This window comes from Schistocerca gregaria, chromosome 9 (genome assembly GCF_023897955.1).
Source record: "Schistocerca gregaria isolate iqSchGreg1 chromosome 9, iqSchGreg1.2, whole genome shotgun sequence".
NCBI classification, from domain to species: domain Eukaryota; kingdom Metazoa; phylum Arthropoda; class Insecta; order Orthoptera; family Acrididae; genus Schistocerca; species Schistocerca gregaria.
In genome coordinates this window covers 243506233-243527119 of record NC_064928.1, presented here as the reverse complement: position 1 = coordinate 243527119, position 20887 = coordinate 243506233, and the positions used below count along the sequence as shown (strand labels likewise).

General features: G+C 45.0%; 1 protein-coding gene across 1 annotated transcript in view; it reads left to right on the top strand.

Moving 5' to 3' along the window:
- The window catches only part of LOC126291539 (uncharacterized), a 76064-nt gene extending 72664 nt beyond the window's left edge, over positions 1-3400 (top strand). Inside the window, exons 11-12 of the mRNA XM_049985040.1 lie at positions 10-192; positions 2589-3400. Of these exons, the coding sequence (XP_049840997.1) occupies positions 10-192; positions 2589-2666 (261 nt within the window). The 3' untranslated portion in view covers positions 2667-3400. The remainder of the gene's footprint in view (positions 1-9; positions 193-2588) is intronic.
- The last annotated feature ends 17487 nt before the right edge of the window (positions 3401-20887 follow it).

Here is a 20887-nt window from a genome sequence, read left to right as displayed (position 1 = left end):
GGCCGGCAGGTGCGCCTCGGCGCGGCGCCGTCGGGGGGCGGCGGCGTGGCGGCGGTGGCGTCGGCGGAGCCGGTGCGCTTCCAGTTCAGCACCGAGACGACGCTGCTGGCGCCCCTCGGCACCGGCGGCCGAGGCCTCTCCAGGGAGACCGTCTCGCGCACCTCCAGCCTGCACGTCACGGGACACTTCCAGGTAGGCGGCGCCGTCTCGACTATCTTCCCTACGCTCGGTACTATCCACAGCACCACGTGTGGTGCCTCTTTAACTGGTTACTGGGGGCACGAGAGTAAAAATAAATCACTGGGATGGACGAGCCACTGCAGCGTCATTTTTCGCTAAACATTCGGCGACGGAGATGGCCGCGCGTTGTCGCTCTGTTCTCTTCTTGAGAATTTTGGGGACTTCCCGATGAGGCTTTCGAGTCACAGTTAGTCCCGAAGGTACAAATTCCATGTGGAACACCCCTATACTGTCAAAATACCGGCATAGATCTCGCTTCCGATTGACTCATTTTCGATTTCTAGGAACGAGCAAAGTTTGCCGCGTGTCTCTCCAAACTTTGGCTCTTCTTCCACCATCGTATCGGAAAGTCTACGATTCGTCCCCTGTCATAACGCGAATGAGGAATCTGGTAACCTCCACAACATCGAGACGCGCATCCTTTCTTCTGCTCGGGCGTGAGTTCCTCTTAGAGCAACTCGGCACACACTTTTTGTCTGTCCGAATCGTGTAGCAAAGACTGCGCTCTTTCTACGTGGCCATCCTCTATTCGAGTTCGAGAACATCCAGCGCAAACTCGGTCTTCACTTCCACGTGACTACACCTCGACGAGTGACGGTCGAAAAAATAAATGTTGTAATTGCCAAACCTGACGTCACTCAGGAATATGAAGACTCTTTCGTACATAAATTATTCGCATTAAGAAAAGAAAAAAAAATGTCCACGGGCCCGGCAATCCTGAGACTTTCAATAATGTTTCAGTTTTAAGTCTCAAGTCGGATACCAAATGAGTAAAGAAATATTTTCGTGCGATATATTTACAAATTAACAATTTCCTGACGTTTTACCCTTTATTTGCACTGTGAAGCTTTCCTTTTTCGAAATTCTGCGCTTCTAGGTGAACAGGTGATGAGTGAGTTTGCGACTGTCGAAATATGTGACATAGGTGGCCGTAGCTCCTGACTGCCTTGACTCAGACACTTCCATTCTTTGCTTCACCAAGGGAGCCTAGACCTCAGTATGTGACATCAACCTGGCGTGTCTACTTGTTCCTCACTAAAAGGCGTTTTAACAGTCGAACGGACATGCATCAAAGTGATCCTACAAGGGTTCCGTTTATACCCAAAAATTGAGAAGGTATTCTGATACCACCGAATAAATATGGCCATTGAATCAACACAAAAAATAGCGAGACAAATTAGAAAATAAATAATCGCACGTTGTTGAGAAACTTCTAAGTGCCATGCCAGGAAACTGAATGTTACTAAGTCTTTACACGTTTATTCTTGCAAAGAACAAGCCGCTAACCAGCCACTGTTACTAATGCTATTTATTTACTTTACCTTCAGACGGCTGTTCTCGTTTAAATAATATTATTTGTTGTTTACATTGGTTGTTGGCTCTTTCTTTTTGTTCCAGCAAAGAATGTAAACAATAACAAAAATAATATATACATGAACAGCGGTCTGAAGATGAACTTGTCGGTCCGGAATAGGTAAAGGCGCTGTTTCTGCAATTGAATAGTTTATTAACAGTGGTTTGTTGCTCTTGCCTTCCTTGCAAGAATCAACTTGTCTCAAATAAGGCATTTTCGATAAAGTTTTTGTTCCAAGTACCATTACTTTTAGGGCACTAAATTTATTTTGCGCTAATACACGTACAGAAATACATCAAGCTTTTAACTAGCAGAACTATAGACCGCAAAAAGCACTTCCCACATCTTTTAATTTTTGGAGGCCCAGAGGGAAGCACAGTTTAGACTGTGCATAATATGCTAACACGTTCTCCACGGTTTGACAGCTGCATCACATCTAGAGTCACGTAAGAGAGGACCGAGAACACAACAGCACTGATAACACGTTTTGTGAAGAAGAAAAAAAGGCACTTAGTAGTTTTCCGTTTCCACTTTTCGTATGAACGGGCAGAAGGATGCAAGTTCTAATATCTGACACACTGAGAAGTACCCTCTTCCACGTATTTCACTGTGATTTGCAGTGTTTGTCTAGTATACAGACATTACCGACAACTTTCTGCTTCTTAGAAGTTAACGTCTGCAGAAATGAACATTTCACTAAAAAAACTGTGACTAATTTCTGTTTCTTAAAGATTTTCTTTCTTTGTTGTTAAGGAAACATTTATATTTCCTAACAATAAGTATTAAAATGGACGGTTTGCCAATTAAGATATTAAATCTATAATTTGTATTTTAAAACACCAAAATTTTCTTGTAGTGTATTTTAGAAGTATTCTAAATTTATGTCTGCTCAATATGGCCAAATCCGACTTGGGGAAGGTCTTCGTGTTGTGACGGAATCAGTGCTCTCGCTGCCTCATTTACTACACGTTTTGTGCCTCTCTGTTCACTGCAGGTGAATCCAGAAGACAAGGGCGACGCAGACGCGGCAGCGCGGCCCAAGTCGCGCATTGCTGCCGCCGCTGCCATCTAGGAGGCACGAGCGCAACCCGCTGCCGGCGCTGCCACCTAGTAGCCACGAGCGCAACCCGCTGCCGGCGCTGCCACCTAGTAGCCACGACGTGCGCAACGAGTGTCGCTTCTCGGGTTTCTGCGTTCAGATACTTCGTCAGGCGCCAACATTTTAAACAGTGTACCGAAAGATTGTTGTTTTCTTATTTTCCGTATACAACTATTATTTCAGTGACCTGGCACCGGCTGTTTATCTACTAGTGCTAATTTTCTATGTTAAGTTTTACGTCTGTTTGTTGTTTACCTATCTGTTTATTGTCGAATTTATTTATAGCGACTGATTTAAAAGAGTACAATATGTGGAAGATGTGCTGCACTGCGGCAGCTGTTGTTAAAGTTTCATAAAGAAATCTTTGAATACAAACTTGTTTTGGAAAATGTTTGCTTTCACGAAAGAAGAATATGTTGCAGTAACAAAAATGTCGCCATTTTTCCCATGTTGATAATCATTAGTTATGAAACATTTGTTATTCCGATATCCCGTTTTTGCGTCGGTGTTTGTGTTGACTGAAAGAAACTGGGGTACACGACCACTATTTTCTCACTCGATTTCATGCTGCACTACTTTCACGTTCATTTCACGCCTGACTGTGTGGGGAGATTAAACAACATCAACAACTGTTGAACTTAACAATTGTAATTTGCAATGTCTGTTGCACCACGAAGAGCACGTAATATTATCGATTTGGTAACACACCCTGTGTTTTGTTTCGTTACTTACAACTGTTCTCACTGCTTTCTCGCTGGTTTCCAGCTCTTCTCGTATTGTGCCGAATTTTTCATCTGTGCAATCCTATTTCATATCCTAATATTTCCCTCTTCCTCCTGTTTATTCACTCCACTGTTCCTTTAAATTTTAAGTTAATTTTGCCTTAATATGTACCGCTTGATCCGTACTTCCCCATCAACATTTCTTCTTCAAAAATATTTTTGGTGATATCAGTGTTTTCTATCAGTTTGGAATGCCAACTTAGACGAGCTGCTTCGAATTTGCGCTGAATATTCGCCGCATAATGTTGTACTGTAATTTTATTAATTTCCACATTTCATTACACACAGCGTTATATGTTGACGTTTCTAATACTCTTGCAGTTCAACACTTACGGTGCTTGTTTGCGAGATACGGAGGTGAATCGGACCCACGCAGTTTCTGCGGGAAGAATTTACACCATTTGTTGTGCCAAATCATTTTCTCAGGTTTGGCTACTTAAAATATAACGTTTGTTTATTTCGTCATTCGGTGGAGTATGATAAACTATTGGCCTTTACCACGTTATTAGAAAATCGAAGCTTCACCTACACTTGACGGCCACTGGAATAATGTAGGGACGTAAACAAAACCCTTCACAGGACAAGCCGCGTAGTCCGCTCCTGAGACCGCGTTAGGTAGGCGTCGGCAACGACCGACTGCAGTCCGCCCGCTCTCTTACATCACTTTTGGGGAGACCGAGAGTGGGATCCCTGCTAACAACGGGCCGGCCGTTGTGACCAAGCGCTTCAGTCAGGAACCGCGCGATCGCTACGGTCGCAGGTCCGAATCCTCCATCGTGCATGACAGTGAGTCAAGTCCTTAGTTAGGATTAAGTAGTTCTAGGTTCTAGGGGATTGATGACCTCAGATGTTTAGTCCCATACTGCTCAGAGTCATTCGATCATTTGCACCATTTTTTGCTATCGACGATATCAGAATCTGTTCCAATCGTCCTGGGCGGTATGGCTGCCACGACGCCTCTGTGCTGAACTGCGACTTTTGCTATTTAAAGTACGCCGAACGCCCATCAATCAGATATACACCGATCGGCCAGAACATTATGACCACCGACCTGATATCGATATAAACCCGTCCAAGCGATAGCACAGCCACCTGGCGAGGAGCGACAGCTAGTCAGGTACACGCACGGTGCACGTAGTAGTAGAAGCCGCGCGGTTAGAGTCCTCCCTCTGGTGTGGGTGTCTGGGTGTTTTGTTCTTAGCGGAAATTAGTTTAGGTTAGTTTAAGAAGTGTACAAGTCTAGGGACCGATTACCTCAGCAATTTGGTCGCTTTGGAATTCACACAGGTTTTTGTAGACAGCAGAAGGAGCGCGATCTAACTGAGTTTGATCGAGGGCAGATTACGATGACCCGGAGACTCGGCACTACACAACTTTTCGAGTGTTCGTGTCTTCAACACGGGCCGAAACCATGTCCAGGCGTCGTGGGCTTGGGTGGCCACCCCTCATTACAGGTGTCGGGCATCGTAGACTGGTAAAGAGACGCGCCGAACTGTGGCGGACCTAACATCAGACTTTAGTTCTGGGCAGAGTAAAAGGCTGTCTGAACACACAAAGCACCGAGCACTCCTTAACGATGGGCCTCGCAGCCGATGACCCATGCATGTGCCAATCTTAACATCACGACTTTGGCAGGTACGACTCAGAAGAGCATGTGACCATCGTCACTGAACGTTGGCGCAGTGGAAAACCATTTGCACTTTCTGACAAATCCCGATACTTCTTCATCGTGCCACTGGGAGGGCGCCAGTCCGTCGTCTTCCGGGGGAAGGTGGTCATACCGGCTATTAGCTAGGTGGTAATAACGTTCTGGCTTCTAAGAGCATATCTGTCTCAAAAAGAACTTGGCGAGTGCTGGACACAATTTCCTCAGTTATCGGAATAACCAGAGAAGTTTAGCGAATATATGAAGACAGAAACGTCCTCTCACATACGATTCGTGGTAACACTGAAAAGCAAGATTACAAATACTCTACACAACTTCAGATAAATTCAGTGAAACAGAAATATATCACTAAACTTTCAATAACTGTCATTCAGCATACGTGTAAAAGACAATTGTAAATTGTAGAATAAGATGCTCTGAACGCCTAAAGTAGTGAAAGGTGGAAAAACGTACACCGCATTTGCAAACCACTTCATACAGCGGAATCACCGCCGTACCCGTAAGGAAAAACACCAATAAGCACTAATACTAATTCTTAGACAGCTACTGCCCATCTATCACAACCCAAAGAAGAGCTACTACAGTAATTTTAAGCATTGCAATTGACACACGCCACCTTTGTCAGTTTCTTTTGAGATTATAACATAGATGTAAAATTTCCGACTCAGGTTCTGTGTATGTTGCACGTGACATGCTATATTAATAATAGACACGAGGCTGCAACGGCTAGACAGCCAGAGAACATGTAAAATGCAATAAATGTACCGTTCAGTAAATTATTATTACATTTTTAAGTTGTTCGAAACTTGCGGTTTCCAGTAAAGCAGCGGCTTCAGGCCACAAATTCCTGGACACAGTCCTGTTGTTACATTCTCATTCTCAGGTTGTCAGCAACTCCTCCTTTCTCGTGTTGTTGTTGTTGTCTTCAGTCCTGAGACTGGTTTGCTGCAGCTCTCCTTGCTACTCTATCCTGTGCAAGCTTCTTCATCTCCCAGTACCCACTGCAACCTACATCCTTCTGAATCTGCTTAGTGTATTCATCTCTTGGTCTCTCTCTACGATTTTTACCCTCCACGCTGCCCTCCAATGCTAAATTGATGATCCCTTGATGCCTCAAAACATGTCCTACCAACCGATCCCTTCTTCTAGTCAAGTTGTGCCACAAACTTCTCTTCTCCCCAATCCTATTCAATACCTCCTCATTAGTTACGTGATCTATCCACCTTATCTTCAGCATTCTTCTGTAGCACCACATTTGGAAAGCTTCTATTCTCTTCTTGTCCAAACTAGTTATCGTCCATGTTTCACTTCCATACATGGCTACACTCCATACAAATACTTTCAGAAACTCTTTCCTGATACATAAATCTATTTCGATGTTAACAAATTTCTCTTCTTCAGATACGCTGTCCTTGCTATTGCCAGTCTACATTTTATATCCTCTCTACTTCGACCATCATCAGTTATTTTACTTCCTAAATAGCAAAACTCCTTTACTACTTTAAGTGTCTCATTTCCTAATCTAATTCCCTCAGCATCACCCGATTTAATTTGACTACATTCCATTATCCTCGTTTTGCTTTTGTTGATGTTCATCTTATATCCTCCTTTCAAGACACTGTTCATTCCGTTCAACTGCTCTTCCAAGTCTTTTGCCGTCTCTGACAGAATTACAATGTCATCGGCGAACCTCAAAGTTTTTACTTCTTCTCCATGAATTTTAATACCTACTCCAAATTTTTCTTTTGTTTCCTTTACTGCTTGCTCAATATACAGATTGAATAACATCGGGGAGAGGCTATAACCCTGTCTCACTCCTTTCCCAACCACTGCTTCCCTTTCATTCCCCTCGACTCTTATGACTGCCATCTGCTTTCTGTACAAATTGTAAATAGACTTTCGCTCGCTGTATTTTACCCCTGCCACCTTTAGAATTTGAAAAAGAGTATTCCAGTCAACATTGTCAAAAGCTTTCTCTAAGTCGGCAAATTCTAGAAACGTAGGTTTGCCTTTTCTTAATCTTTCTTCTAAGATAAGTCGTAAGGTCAGTATTGCCTCACGTGTTCCAACATTTCTACGGAATCCAAACTGATCCTCCCCGAGGTCCGCATCTACCAGTTTTTCCATTCGTCTGTAACGAATTCGCGTTAGTATTTTGCAGCTGTGACTTATTAAACTGATTGTTCGGTAATTTTCACATCTGTCAACACCTGCTTTCTTTGGGATTGGAATTATTATATTCTTCTTGAAGTCTGAGGGTATTTCGCCTGTCTCATACATCTTGCTCGCCAGCTGGTAGAGTTTTGTCATGACTGGCTCTCCCAAGGCCGTCAGTAGTTCTAATGGAATGTTGTCTACTCCGGGGGCCTTGTTTCCACTCAGGTCTTTCAGTGCTCTGTCAAAATCTTCACGCAGTATCGTATCTTCCATTCCGTCTTCATCTACATCCCATTTCCATAATATTGTCCTCAAGTACATCGCCCTTGTATAAACCTTCTATATACTCCTTCCACCTTTCTGCCTTCCCTTCTTTGCTTAGAACTGGGTTGCCATCTGAGCTCTTGATATTCATACACGTGGTTCTCTTCTCTCCAAAGGTCTCTTTAATTTTCCCTTAGGCAGTATCTATCTTATCCCTAGTGAGATAAGCTTCTACATCCTTACATTTGTCCTCTAGTCATCCCTGCTTAGCCATTTTGCACTTCCTGTCGATCTCATTTTTGAGACGTTTGTATTCCTTTTTGCCTGCTTCATTTACTGCATTTTTATATTTTCTCCTTTCATCAATTAAATTCAATATTTCTTCTGTTACCCAAGGATTTCTAGCAGCCCTTGTCTTTTTACCTACTTGATCGTCTGCTGCCTTCACTACTTCATCCCTCAGAACTACCCATTCTTCTTCTACTGTATTTATTTCCCCCATTCCTGACAATTGTTCCCTTATGCTCTCCCTGAAACTCTGTACAACCTCTGGTTCTTTCAGTTTATCCAGGTCCCGTCTCCTTAATTTCCCACCTTTTTGCAGTTTCTTCAGTTTTAATCTACAGTTCATAACCAATAGATTGTGGTCAGAGTCCACATCTGCCCCTGGAAATGTCTTACAACTTAAAACCTGGTTCCTAAATCTCTGTCTTACCATTATATAATCTATCTGATACCTTTTACCTTTCTCGTGGCAAACTTAAAACATTCTCACAATTCTAGTTTTGCGTGTAGGAACGAGGTCCGACTCCACCGAAGAAAACAAACTGACGTGAATTCCACGGATCGTCGTCCGAAGTCTACAGGTTTTGGCGTCGAGATGGGCTGCACTGAGATACCCGCGCACGTTCTGACGTGTTGGTGGGTCTGTCGCCTTCGGCCGGTGTTCGTCGTCGGCGGAATCCCCCGATACGGAAATCTGACGCGCGTTCAGACATCCAGCTTTCAACTTTAAACTGATCACATGAGCCGTGTTAACGTGCTTTATAACGCAACTTTTACGTGACAGTTGTCTAGACGCAGACAAACGCGCATTGGCGCGCGATTAGGAAAGTAGACAGCGCCCGTATGCCCTTTAGTTGGCCGCGCCTTTCAGACGTGTTTTCTGGGTATTCTTTTCTCTGTTGGACGTTGCGAAAAATGTGTGAAACCGGAGGAAAGAATAACGACATCGAGCCAATAATTAACGGAGTACGGAACAAATGAGCATTTTGGAATACTGTATCGGAATTGCACAAAAATTAAATTCTGAGATTGCCATTTTGGGAAGAATCGTTTTGATCTTTTGTCAGAACTTTGTCTTAACAAGTATGCTTTTATTCATATCATACGATCTGTATATTCAAATGTACCTACATTAACAAAATGATTGGTAAATTTAGCAAGAACGTTATCCGCTGATAAAATGGGTCGTCCATTTATACTGGTGAAATGTCTTCGTGTCTAAATGCATCTCGCATTCGAACACTGTTGTGAAACACTGTAATCGCTTTTACAACGCGTTCGGCAGAATCCACACTGACATCTAATGGGCGATATACTATTGCCCACTTATTACACGCTAACACAAAGTACTCTCAACATACCAATGTGCTAAAAATAGCCAATAGTCAAATATTTTTTCATAAAGTCAGCTACGTTGCGCCGTGTAGCCACATTAAACTGGCCATCAGCCCAAATGCTTCGTCATCTAAATTCATGTGAGGAAGTGTTGTGTCGCGGTTTTGTGCTAAAGGAATTTCTTCGGTTATATCAAAATATTTAGCAATGAATTTCTTGAATACAAAACGGAATCTCTGAAAATTCCTGACGTGGTGCGTTTTCTATGAGTGCGAATGACTGCCCAAATAAAGCGAAAGCCTCACAGAGCGGCAACATCAATAGAGAACAAAATGTTTATAAATGACGTATAGGGACCGTTAATGTTCCGGATTTGGCATTCTGAGAGCTCCGATGCAGTTAGGAAACATTGCGTACGGTTCAAATCCATTTTTCTGCACCTGCCATCACAAAGTCTTATTTTCATCGAGATAACAGTGCGTACTTCGCGAATTACCCCAGATATAGTCAATTTTTCGAGCTTTATATGAGTACAGTTTTGCTTCACAACTGAAAACCCGTTTACAATGCATCTGAAACGGAAACAGAGTGCGCGGAGCGACTGCAGAGTCTCCGGTAACGCGGTCCACCGCACGCCCTCTGAGCCCTCCGGAAATTCGATCCCGCGTCAGCCCTTAAGGCACAAGCGAGACAAGCCGCCGAGTGCAGAACTTGTATACAGTGCGTATCACAACTTGTAGCTCTACACCGCCCACGAAGCAGGAGACAATCGGCTGCGTCACAATCTCCACGCCCCCACCTCCCACGATCCGAAGCCACGCATCTCTCGCCGCCAGCCCTATTCTTAATCTCTTGCTTACGTATGCACAAAAAAAAAAACAGGCCGTCTTCCTCTTCAAACGCTTAGAGACATTCATATAAATTCAGCACTGCCTATTACTTCGTCGCCACTCTGCTCGTATTGTAAGCCTCGTAATCAATGAACCAAATTTTTACTCTGGTGTCCATGCTCCTTACTCATCTCGCCTGCATTCGGCCACCATTAGTATCCTCCCAACCGTAACGCTCGCCACATCGCTCCGACGGAAGGTACTTGTACCTCCGCCGCCATAACAGACATCTCTGATCTATTAATCCGTACTCCAAGAGGTCTCGTATCAAAATATTCCTTATTTTAGACAAATTACGTCATTAAGATTATTCTATTCATGAGCTCTTCTTCAATCATCCGCTGTACAAATCTAATCTGCAGCACTGTCAACGGCCTCTCGTTCTCGTCAGATCACCTAAGTTACGCAACGTCGTGCGTGGGCAGTACTAGCTACGTCATGTGCTACTGACTTCTGGTGTACAGTTGCTAACCAGCAGACTTTGCGCCAGTGTGCAATTTCAGACCTCTTGGCAGTCTCTCGTGCGTCACTGTTGACGGTGATCCGTCCATCGGATGAGGACTGTTACATCTCTCCCTTGCCCCACGACCACGCAACATACACGGCACTGCACATTACAGTCGCCTATACCTTAATCACACAACTCCTACACTGAGCAAGGGGAAGGAGGCAGTATCCGTGGAGCACAGGAAAACCCTTCCAGTGTAGGAGGCTACACCTGCGAACACGCCCACACCACTTCACTCACTCGTGTCCAGCACTCTTCTGTAGCTCCATACTGCTTACATTTCCACGTTTCCCTTCCTCACAAAGCCCCCATCCATACAAATATTTTCAGAAAACCCTTCTTCCCCACACTCAAACTAGTATACTTTCCGTTTTTCATCTACATCTACAAGGCTACTCAGTATTTTACAGGTAAGTTCTTGGCACAGGATTCATCGAACCATCTTCAAGCTATTTTTGTGCCGTTCCACTCTCGAACAGTGCACGGGAAAAAACGAACACTTAAATCTTTCTGTGTGAGCTCTGATTTTTCTTTTTTTTCATAATGATCTTTCTCCCTATGAAGCGGGTGCCAACAAAATGCATTCGCATTCGGAGAAAGGTGATCGAAATTTCATGATTAGATGCTGACGCATCGAAAAACGTCGTTGTTTTACTGATTGCCACCGCAATTCACGTCGATTGTCCGTCGCACTCTATCCCCTATTGCCCTTCTCTCAACTTGTTCCAAGTCCTCCGTTAATCGTATCTGAATCGGATCCCACACCGCATAGCAATACCACAGAAGAGGCAGTCTCTTTAGACCTGTTACACTTTCTAAGTGTTTTGAAAATAAATCGCAGTTCTTTGTTTGCTTTTCACACAACATTATCTATGTGATCGTTCCAATGTAAGTTATTCCTAACTGTAATCTCTAAATATTGAACTGAATTTACAGTCTTTAGATTTATCTGATTTGTCGTGTAACCGAAATGTAGCGGATGTTTTTCCCTTTTAGTACTCATGTCGATGACCACACAATTCAATATTTACAATCGATTGTCGGCTTTCCGCACCATACAGTTATAGTGTCTAAATCGTTTTGCAACTGGTTTTGATGATGTGATGACTAAAAGACAGCATCATCTGAAAAAACATAAGAGGTCTGTTCCCTTTGTCTCCACGTCGTTTATGCGGGTCAGGAAGAGCAGGCGGCCAGTAACACTAGCTTGAGGAACGCCAGGTATTAATTCTCTTTCACTCGAAGGTTTTCCGTCGATTACTACGAACTGTGACCCTTCTGACAGGAAATCACGAATCTAGTCGCACAACTGAGACGATACTCAGTAGGCACGAAATCTGATTAGAAGTCGCTTGTGAGGGAGCTTCCGGAAATGTAAAAGTGTGGAATGAATTTAACGCCTGCTGTCCATAGCACGCATTATTTTGTGAGAATAAAAAGCTAGTAGTGTTTCAGAAGAATGATATTTTCTGAATCCATGTAGGCCGTTTGTCAAATAAATAATTTCCATCGAAATAATACGTAATGTTCGAACAAAGTATACACACATCCACAAAAAGTTTTGCACCACCTCGGTTCCGGAACCTGTACAGAAAGTTGGAATAGAGATTAACATAAACTTCATTTCCGCCCTTTTTACTGCTCATGAAAACCACACATTGCATGTTGTACCACCATACAGCGAGACCTTCAGAGGTCCTGGTCCAGATTGCTGTACACACCGGTACTTCTAATACCCAGTAGCACGTCCTCTTGCATTGATGCTTGCCTGTATTCGTCGTGGCATACTAAATTTATCAAGACACTGTTGGTCCAGACTGTCCCACTCCTCAACGGCGATTCGGCGTAAAGGGTTCAAATGGCTCTGAGCACTATGGGACTTAACTGCTGAGGTCATCAGTCCCCTAGAACTTAGAACTACTTAAATCTAACTAACCTACGGACATCACACACATCCATGGCCTAGGCAGGATTCGAACCTGCGACCGTAGCGGTCGCGCGGTTGCAGACTGTAGCGCCTAGAACCGCTCGGCCACCCCGGCCGGCTATTCGGTGTAGATCCCTCAGAGTAGTTGGTAGGTCACGTCATCCGTGAACAGCCCTTTTCAATATATTCCAGGCATGGTCGATAGGATTCTAGTCGAGCAATGTCGTTATCCTGAAGGAAGTCATTCACAAGATGTGCACGATGGGGGCGAGAATTGTCGTCCATGAAGATCAATGCTTCGCCAATATGCAGCCGATATGGTTGCACTATCGGTCGGAGGATGGCATTGATGTATCGTACAGCCATTACGGCGCCTTTCATGACCACCAGCGGCGTACGTCGGCCCCACATAATGCCACCCCAAAACAGTAGGGGACCTCCACCTTGCTGCACTCGCTGGAGAGTGTGTCTAAGAACCTCGCCATGGACGTTGGGAGTGAAATTGCGCATCGTGCAGCCTATTTTTTGAGTCGTACCACGGCGTCCTGTGGCTGCACGAAAATCAGTATTCAACCTAGTGGCGCTGCTGCCAGGATTCTTCCGAGCCATAATCCGTAGGTAGCGGTCATTCTTGCAGTAGTAGCCCTTGGGCGGCCTGAGCGAGGCATGTCATCGACAGTTCCTGTCTCTCTGTATCTCCCCCATGTCCAAACGACATCGCTTTGGTTCACTCCGAGACGCCTGGACACTTCCCTTGTTGAGAGCCCTCCCTGGAACAAAGTAAAAAAACGGACGCACTCGAACCGCGGTATTGGCCGTGTAGGCAAGGTTGAACTACAGACAATACAAGCCGTGTACCTCCGTCCTGGTGGAATGACTGGTACTGATCGGCTGTCGGACCCCCTCCGTCTAATGGGTACTCCTCATGTGCGGTTGTTTACAGCTTTGTGTGGGTTTAGTGACATCTTTGAACAGTCGAAGGGACTGTATCTGTGATACAATATCTTCAGGAGTTCTGTGATCCGGGGTGATGCAAAACTTTTTCAGATGCTATCTGTTAAAAAATCCTGTTGCAAATCGACGTTAGTGATGTGGGTCTCTAATTCGGTTGATTACTCCTGTTTCATTTCTTCTGTAGTAGTGTGACATAAGCAACTTTTCAGTCTTTAGGTGTGAATCTTTGGACGAGTGCGCGGTTGTATATGTTTGCTAAGTATGGAGCTATTGTGTCAACGTAATATAAAAGGAACCTAACTGGTATACAATCTGGACCAGAGGCCTTGCATTTATTAAGTGATTTAAGCAGCTTCGCTTCGATAATATCTGCTTCTAAGTTACTCGTGTTGACAGCTGTTCTTGATTCCAGTTCGGGAATATTTACTTCACCTTCTTTGGTGACGAATTTCGAAAAAGTGTGTTTAGTAACTCTGCTTCAGTGGCGCCGTCATTAATAATATCATCATTGTTATCGCGCAGTGTAGATACTGACTGCGTCTTGCCGCTGGTGTACTTTCCATTTGACCACGATCTCTCTGTGTTTTGTGCCAGATTTCGAGACAGAGTTTGGTTGTGAAAACTATTAGAAGCATCTCGCATTGAAGTTCGAACTTCTGCAAAACTTTGCCAATCTTGGGGAATTTAAATTCGGCATGCTCTTTCCTTTGTTCTGACCCGTTTTGTATACCACGGGGGATGAGTGGCATCTCTTATTAATTTTATTTGCTGTGTATGTCTCAACTGCCGTCGATACTGTTTCTCTGAGTTTAAACCAAATCTGGTCTGGTTTTGAGGAAACCATCAGTCTGCCACACTTCTGCTGCCGTGGTGCTTTCAGTGTCCCACTTAGAAATGCCTCACACAAAACGCACGCGAGAAGTATCGGTTGCTGCTTGCCTATTGTGCACGGTGTTTCGCCTGCCGACCCAGTCACCTCCTCGGAGGGGTGTGCTCGTACGGCTCCATGTGTAGGCCTGCTCGCTGCCTGGACTCCGGCCACTGTTTCGTAACGCTGTAAACAGACTAATCGGCCAGTTTCTGCTCTGACACTCTTCTCACAGCAGCAAAATGAGAAATTTTAACACCGTGGTAAGGTATCACTCGTAATGAGTTAGGTGATTCACGAAATGGACATCTGTGGACCCGACCCGCACGACCCGTATAGCGAGCGGCTGGCCGTGGGGCAGCAGAGCACGCGGGATGGACGGCGTGTCCGGCCGGCCGCTTTGGAGAATCGCGAGAAAGCCCGGAGGGCGAGCTGATCGGCGCGCGGCCCGCGCCGCTGCCTGACCCGCGTCCCGAACTCGCCGTGTTCACCTCCTGCTAACCCACAACCGTGAAACACTGTCACACCAACTGGGCTCGGCTCATCATCCGCACTGCGTGTGTGAAAACTGTGAATGCCGTCACTACACGTACAAACTGCAGTCAAATGAAAACGAGAGAGTTGGGAAAAAAGTAAGTAAACTGTTCGTTACTTCGAAAGTAATCACCTTAACTGTTGATATATTTATCCCACTGCGAGACAAGACGGTCAATGCCTTTATGGAAAAACACTTGGGATAGCCTGCGAAACCGTGATTGTATCCAGGCGTCCACCTCTTCGTTTGAAGCAAATCGACGGCCACGAATGTCGTCTTCCTTCAGGGCTCCAAAAATATGGAAACCACGTGCGACTGTATGAAGCATGTGTTAGGGGATCCCAGCGAACTTCCGCAGCGTACTCGAAACAGCTTTCGCGACATGTGGGTGGGGATTATCCCACAACGCAATGACGCCGTCCGTCAACCCACTGCTCACTGATTTTACGAAATACGGTGCGACACGGCGGTACGTGGACACTTTACAAAAATTGGAGCGCACCATTGAGTCCAAATTTCCACACATATTAACGGGCGGCATCAATCTGTTGCAGGATAATTCCCGTCTGCGTGTTGTCAATGTTGTTTCGACTACACTGCAGAAGTTTCGCTGGGGAACCCTTACATATCCTCAATACCGTCCCGGTTTCTCCCCAAGCGATTTCCATATTTTTGGAGCCTTGAAGAAAGATATTCGTTGGCCTTCGATTTGCTTCGGACTAAAAGGTACATGCCTGGGTACAATCATTTTTCCATGAAGGCCTACCTGACAATGTTATAGCGATTACTTTTCAAACAACCAACAATTTACTTACTTTTCTTCATGTGCCACGTTTGCACCTGACTGCACTTTGTACTTGCTTAAACTTACTGTCCTCGCCCAACAAACCGCAGTAGGTTTTCGGCCTCACCCCCACCCCCCGCCGCGGCGTCCTGTCCTTGGCATCCTCATCCTTTTCTGAAGATCCTTTCGGTCTGCCCAAACGCCTTCGTTCTTCGGGTTTCCTGCTGACACTTCTGCCAGTCTTGATCCCTCGTCCCTTCTATAGAAGTGCCCCTTCATCACAATCTCCATGTTTCCCCTTATATATTCTTTAAACTCCCTGTCATTTACACTATCTGATCAAAAGTATCCCGACACCTGCCTGAAAATGACTTACAAGTTCGTGGCGCTCTCCATCGGTAATGCTGGAATTCAATATGGTATTGACCCACCCTTAGGCTCGATGACAGCTTCCACTCTCGCAGGAATTCGTTCAATCAGGTGCTGGAAGGTTTCTTGGGGAATGGCAGCCCATTCTTCACGGAGTGCTGCACTGAGGACAGGTATCGATGTCGGTTGGTGAGGCCTGGCACGAAGTCGGCGTTCCAAAACATCCAAGGTGTTCTATAGGATCCACGTCAGGACTCTGTGGAGGCCAGTCCATTACAGGGATGTTATTGTCGTGTAACCACTCCACCACAAGTCGTGAATTATGAACAGATGCTCGATCGTGTTGAAAGATGCAATCGCCATCGCCAAATTGCTTTTCAACAGTGGGAAGCAAGAAGGTACTTAAAACATCAATGTAGGCCTGTGCTGTGATAGTGCTACGCAAAACAACAAGAGGTGCAAGCCCCCTCCATGAAAAAGACGGCCACACCATAACACCACCGCCTCCGAACTTTACTGGTGGCACTACACACGCCGGCAGATGACGTTCACCGGGTATTTGCCATACCCACACCATGCCATCGGTTCGCCACATTGTGTACCGTGATTGGTCACTTCACACAACGTTTTTTCCACTGTTCAATCGTCCACTATTTATGCTCCTTACACCAACTGTCTCGTTTGGCATTCACCGGCGTGATGTGTGGCTTATGAGTAGCCACTCGACCATGAAATCCAAGTTTTCTCAACTGCCGCTTAACTGTCATAATACTTGCAGTGGATCGTGATACAATTTGGTATTCCTGTGTGATGGTCTGGATAGATGTCTGCCTATTGCGATCTTTTCAACTGTCAGCGGTCCATGTCAGTCAACAGACGAGGTCGGCCTGTACGTATTTGCGCTGTACATGTCCCTTCACGTTTCCACTTTGCTATCACATCGGAAACAGTGAACCTAAGGATGTTTAGGAGTGTGGAAATCTCGCATGCGGACAGACGTATGATACAAGTGACACCCAATCACCTGACCACGTGAGCTCCACGGAGCGCCGCATTCTGCTCTCTCACGATGTCTAATGGCTACTGAGGTCGCTGATGTGACACCTGGAACTAGGTGGCAGCACAATGCACCCAATATGAAAAAACTATGTTTTTGGGGGTGTCCGGGTACTTTTGATCACACTGTGTATTCTTAGCCATTCTCCTCCGTCACAAATTGGTCCAGATAGCTTCCACAGGTGTTTATTTTCAAAATCCTCTATTCTTCTGCCTGTGTACATATCTAGCCTACGTATTTCTGTTCCATATAGTAACCAGCGAGGAAAATACTTCTATCGGAGCTCCTGTTTAAAAGACTGACTAAACAGTGACTGCCCCAAGCCGCCCCCCCCCCCCCCCCCCCCCCCGCGCCTCCAGTAGACCTCCTACCTCCTGCAGTATGCCGATGACACTGCCTTCGTTGCCCTCGCTCCTACCCTTCAACGGTCATAACGCCTTCTCCAGAATCACCTTGACCTTTTTGCCTTTTTGCCACATGATGTTACCAGTGGCTCCTGAAAATCAATCCTTCCAGGGCCCAGGGATTCATCGTAGGTCATACCATTCGCTCCTTGATTTCTCCCTTACCATCTACGCCCGTCCTGTCCGCCTCTCCCCCACCCTCACCTACCTTGGCCTCAACATTGACCATCACCTCACCTGGATCCCTCATCTCCGCTCTATCCAATACAAAGCGCACAACCGCCTCCGACTCAAACTCCTCTCTGGCCGGACATGGTGGTTGAACCTTCTACCATCCTCCACACCTCCAAATCTTTATCTGTCCCATTCTCTGGTATGCCAGTCCTGCCTGGATATCCGCCCCCCCCCCCAATTTCTATCATTCCCTCCACGTCCGCCCTGCCCCCCCCCCCTTATGAATCCTCACCCTCCGTCGGTTCCCCCCCCCCCACTTCGTTTTTCCTCTCCTCCTCCCTTTTTCCCCGTCATCTGTCCAAGTCCCCTCCATCTGCCCTCGGCAGTGGTGCGCTATCTTCGTGTCAACTTTTTATTGCAGTGTTATAAGCGAGTGTTAAGTGTTGTGCATCTTTTCCGAAGTGTTGCGAACAGAAAGCATACTGTCCCTAGGCGCGATTTTTGTATATCTCTTGCGAACATACTTAAAGGTGTATGAAACTATAGAATTTTCCAAATATATTAAAAACTGTGGTAAAAATTGAGGTAATTAACTATAAAATTTGTGTTTTATCTAAACATGAAGTTTAAAATATAACAGTTCATTCGTTTTTTCATAAATTAAATAAATTCTAGAGTTCCATACACCTGTGAGTATGGTATGTATGCTCTGCAAAATTCATCGAAGAATCTCTCGAACTTATGAATAAAAGTGTACCTATGGCAACAAATGCAGCCATTAGTAAGTGAAATAATGATGAAATTTCGCACGTAAAAAATTTATTTTGTTACATTTTAGAACTTCCACTGCGATGGGTGTCAATCCTGAATCCTTCCTGGTGATGCTGACAAAGTTTGATGAATTTATTTGTAAAAGTATAGACACTGGAAATTAAAATGTCCTGTGATGCCTCTCCTGCTCCAAGTCGGCCCGTTTGAAGTTCTACCCCCCTTAAATACAGCATGGGGTTCACAGAATCCTCATGACGATAACGGAGACAGTCTTTAGCGCATTTCTCTGGGCTACGTCACTTTACACTAAGGTGACAAAAGTCGGGTGTGCAAGCGGACGTTGTATACGTGCCAGAAGTTGCAGTGACATCCCTTCACTTTTTCTCTCAAGAAGTTCGAAGGTGTGTTGATATTTGTTGTGCCAGCTTCTCTTATAACTCGTGCGTACTTTGTTTCTCGGACTGCGCACAATGCCATCTGCGATACTGTGCGTCTGGAGTAACATCTCTGCGTCGGCTGCTTCCGACTGTCAGCCCGCAGTTTGTAACCCTAAAGTGATGCCGTGGCCGACAGAGCTGGGCCACCTCCTCATACCGCGTCGGATCTGCTTTTGTCCGACGCAGTGCAGCAACTCGACGTGGCACGGAATCAACAAATCGTTGGAAGTGCCTCTACAGAAATATTGAGCCATGCAAGCTCTACAGCCGACAGTAACTGTGGAAGTGTTGCCGATGCAGGTTGCTGTACACGAACGGACCTCTCGATTATGTCCCATGAATGTTCGATGTCATTCATGTCGGGCTATCTTTGTGGCCAAATCAGACGCTCGAATTTTTCATATTGTTCTTCGAGCCGATTCCAAATAACAGTGACCCATTGAAGAGCTGCAGATGGTCTCCAAGTAGCCGAACATCACCATTTCCAGTCAATGATCTGTTCAGATTAACGAGAGGACCCGGTTCACGACGTGTAAACACAGCCCACACCCTTATGGAGTGACCACCACATTGCCTTGTTGATAACCTGTCCATGGCTTCGTCCCAACAGATCCTACCAACTATAACTGGGAGTCCTCTGACCAGGCCACTGTCTTCCAGTCGCCTAGGGTTCACCCATAAGGTCACGAGCCCAAGAGAGACACTGCAACTAACAGAGGCACTCGTGTTCGTCGCCTGCTGCCATAACCCATTAAAGCTATATTTCGCCCCACTGTCCTAACGGGTACGTTCGTCGTACATTCCACATCAATTTCTGCGGTCATTTCACTCAGTGTTACTTGTCTGTTAGCACTAACAACTATACACTAAAGGCGCTGCTCTCGGTCGGTAAGTAAAGTCAGTCGGCTACTGCGATGTCCTTGGTGAGAAATAGTGCCAGAAATTTGGTATTGTCGGCACACCCTTGACACTATGGATCTCGGAATATTGAATTCCTTAACGACCTCCGAAACAGAAAGTCCCATGCTAATAGTGCAACTACCATTTCGCGTTCAAAGTCTGTTAATTAATTTTTTCATCACTTATCTCTAATTCAACTTACTTTTGTTTCTGAAATAACTTTTTTGCCAGTATTTTCAAATTTAAATTTTCTGCGATTTATGTTACATCCTCTGCAAAGGCGAGTACAGTCTTTTTAATCTCACATTAATTTCCTCTTCCACCTCGCTTAATTATAGAGTACTTCCGGTATTATGATGTTGAACAGAAGCAGTGACAGTCAATCTCCTTGCACGAATCCTGTTTTTATTTCAAAAGCCAGGCAATATTCTCCATCTATTTTTACTGTTTCGAGCATTGCACTCTTCTTTCGTATTCCAAACTTCTACATTTTCTCCCACAATTTTCCTCTGTTTATTGTACCGTAAGTTTCCTTAAGATTAATGAACATTAGTGCCATTGTTTTGCTGTGTTCTCTGTATTTTGATATAGCTCTTTTAGTACAAATATAGGCGACCGAAAAGGTTTTGACTAGTTATGGTTAATATTTAATGTATTCATGAAAAAAAAAACTGCAGCTGACTTCTACCGATGAAGCAAATAATACGTTCCAGACTGGACCCTTTTAAACGAATCACAAAGAGAAAAAGCGGGTTGTCAAAACTGTGTGAAAGGTAATGCTTTCATCATCTGACTTTTTTTCAAAATCTTCAAATGTGTGTGAAATCTTATGGCACTTAGCTGCTAAGGTCATCAGTCCCCAAGCTTACACATTACCTAACCAAAGTTATCCTGGGGACAAACACACACAGCCATGCCCGAGGGAGGGCTCGAATCTCCGCCGGGACCAGCCGCACAGTCCATGACTGCAGCGCCTTAGACCGCATGGCTATGCATTTTTTTTCATTCCTCCTAGATCCACTGTTGCAATTTCGACGTTGTAGCCGGTGTCAAATAATTCATTGCACTCCTTTCGAAATTAGTTACACTGCATTATCGCATGACATTTTAAGGATGCCATACTCATC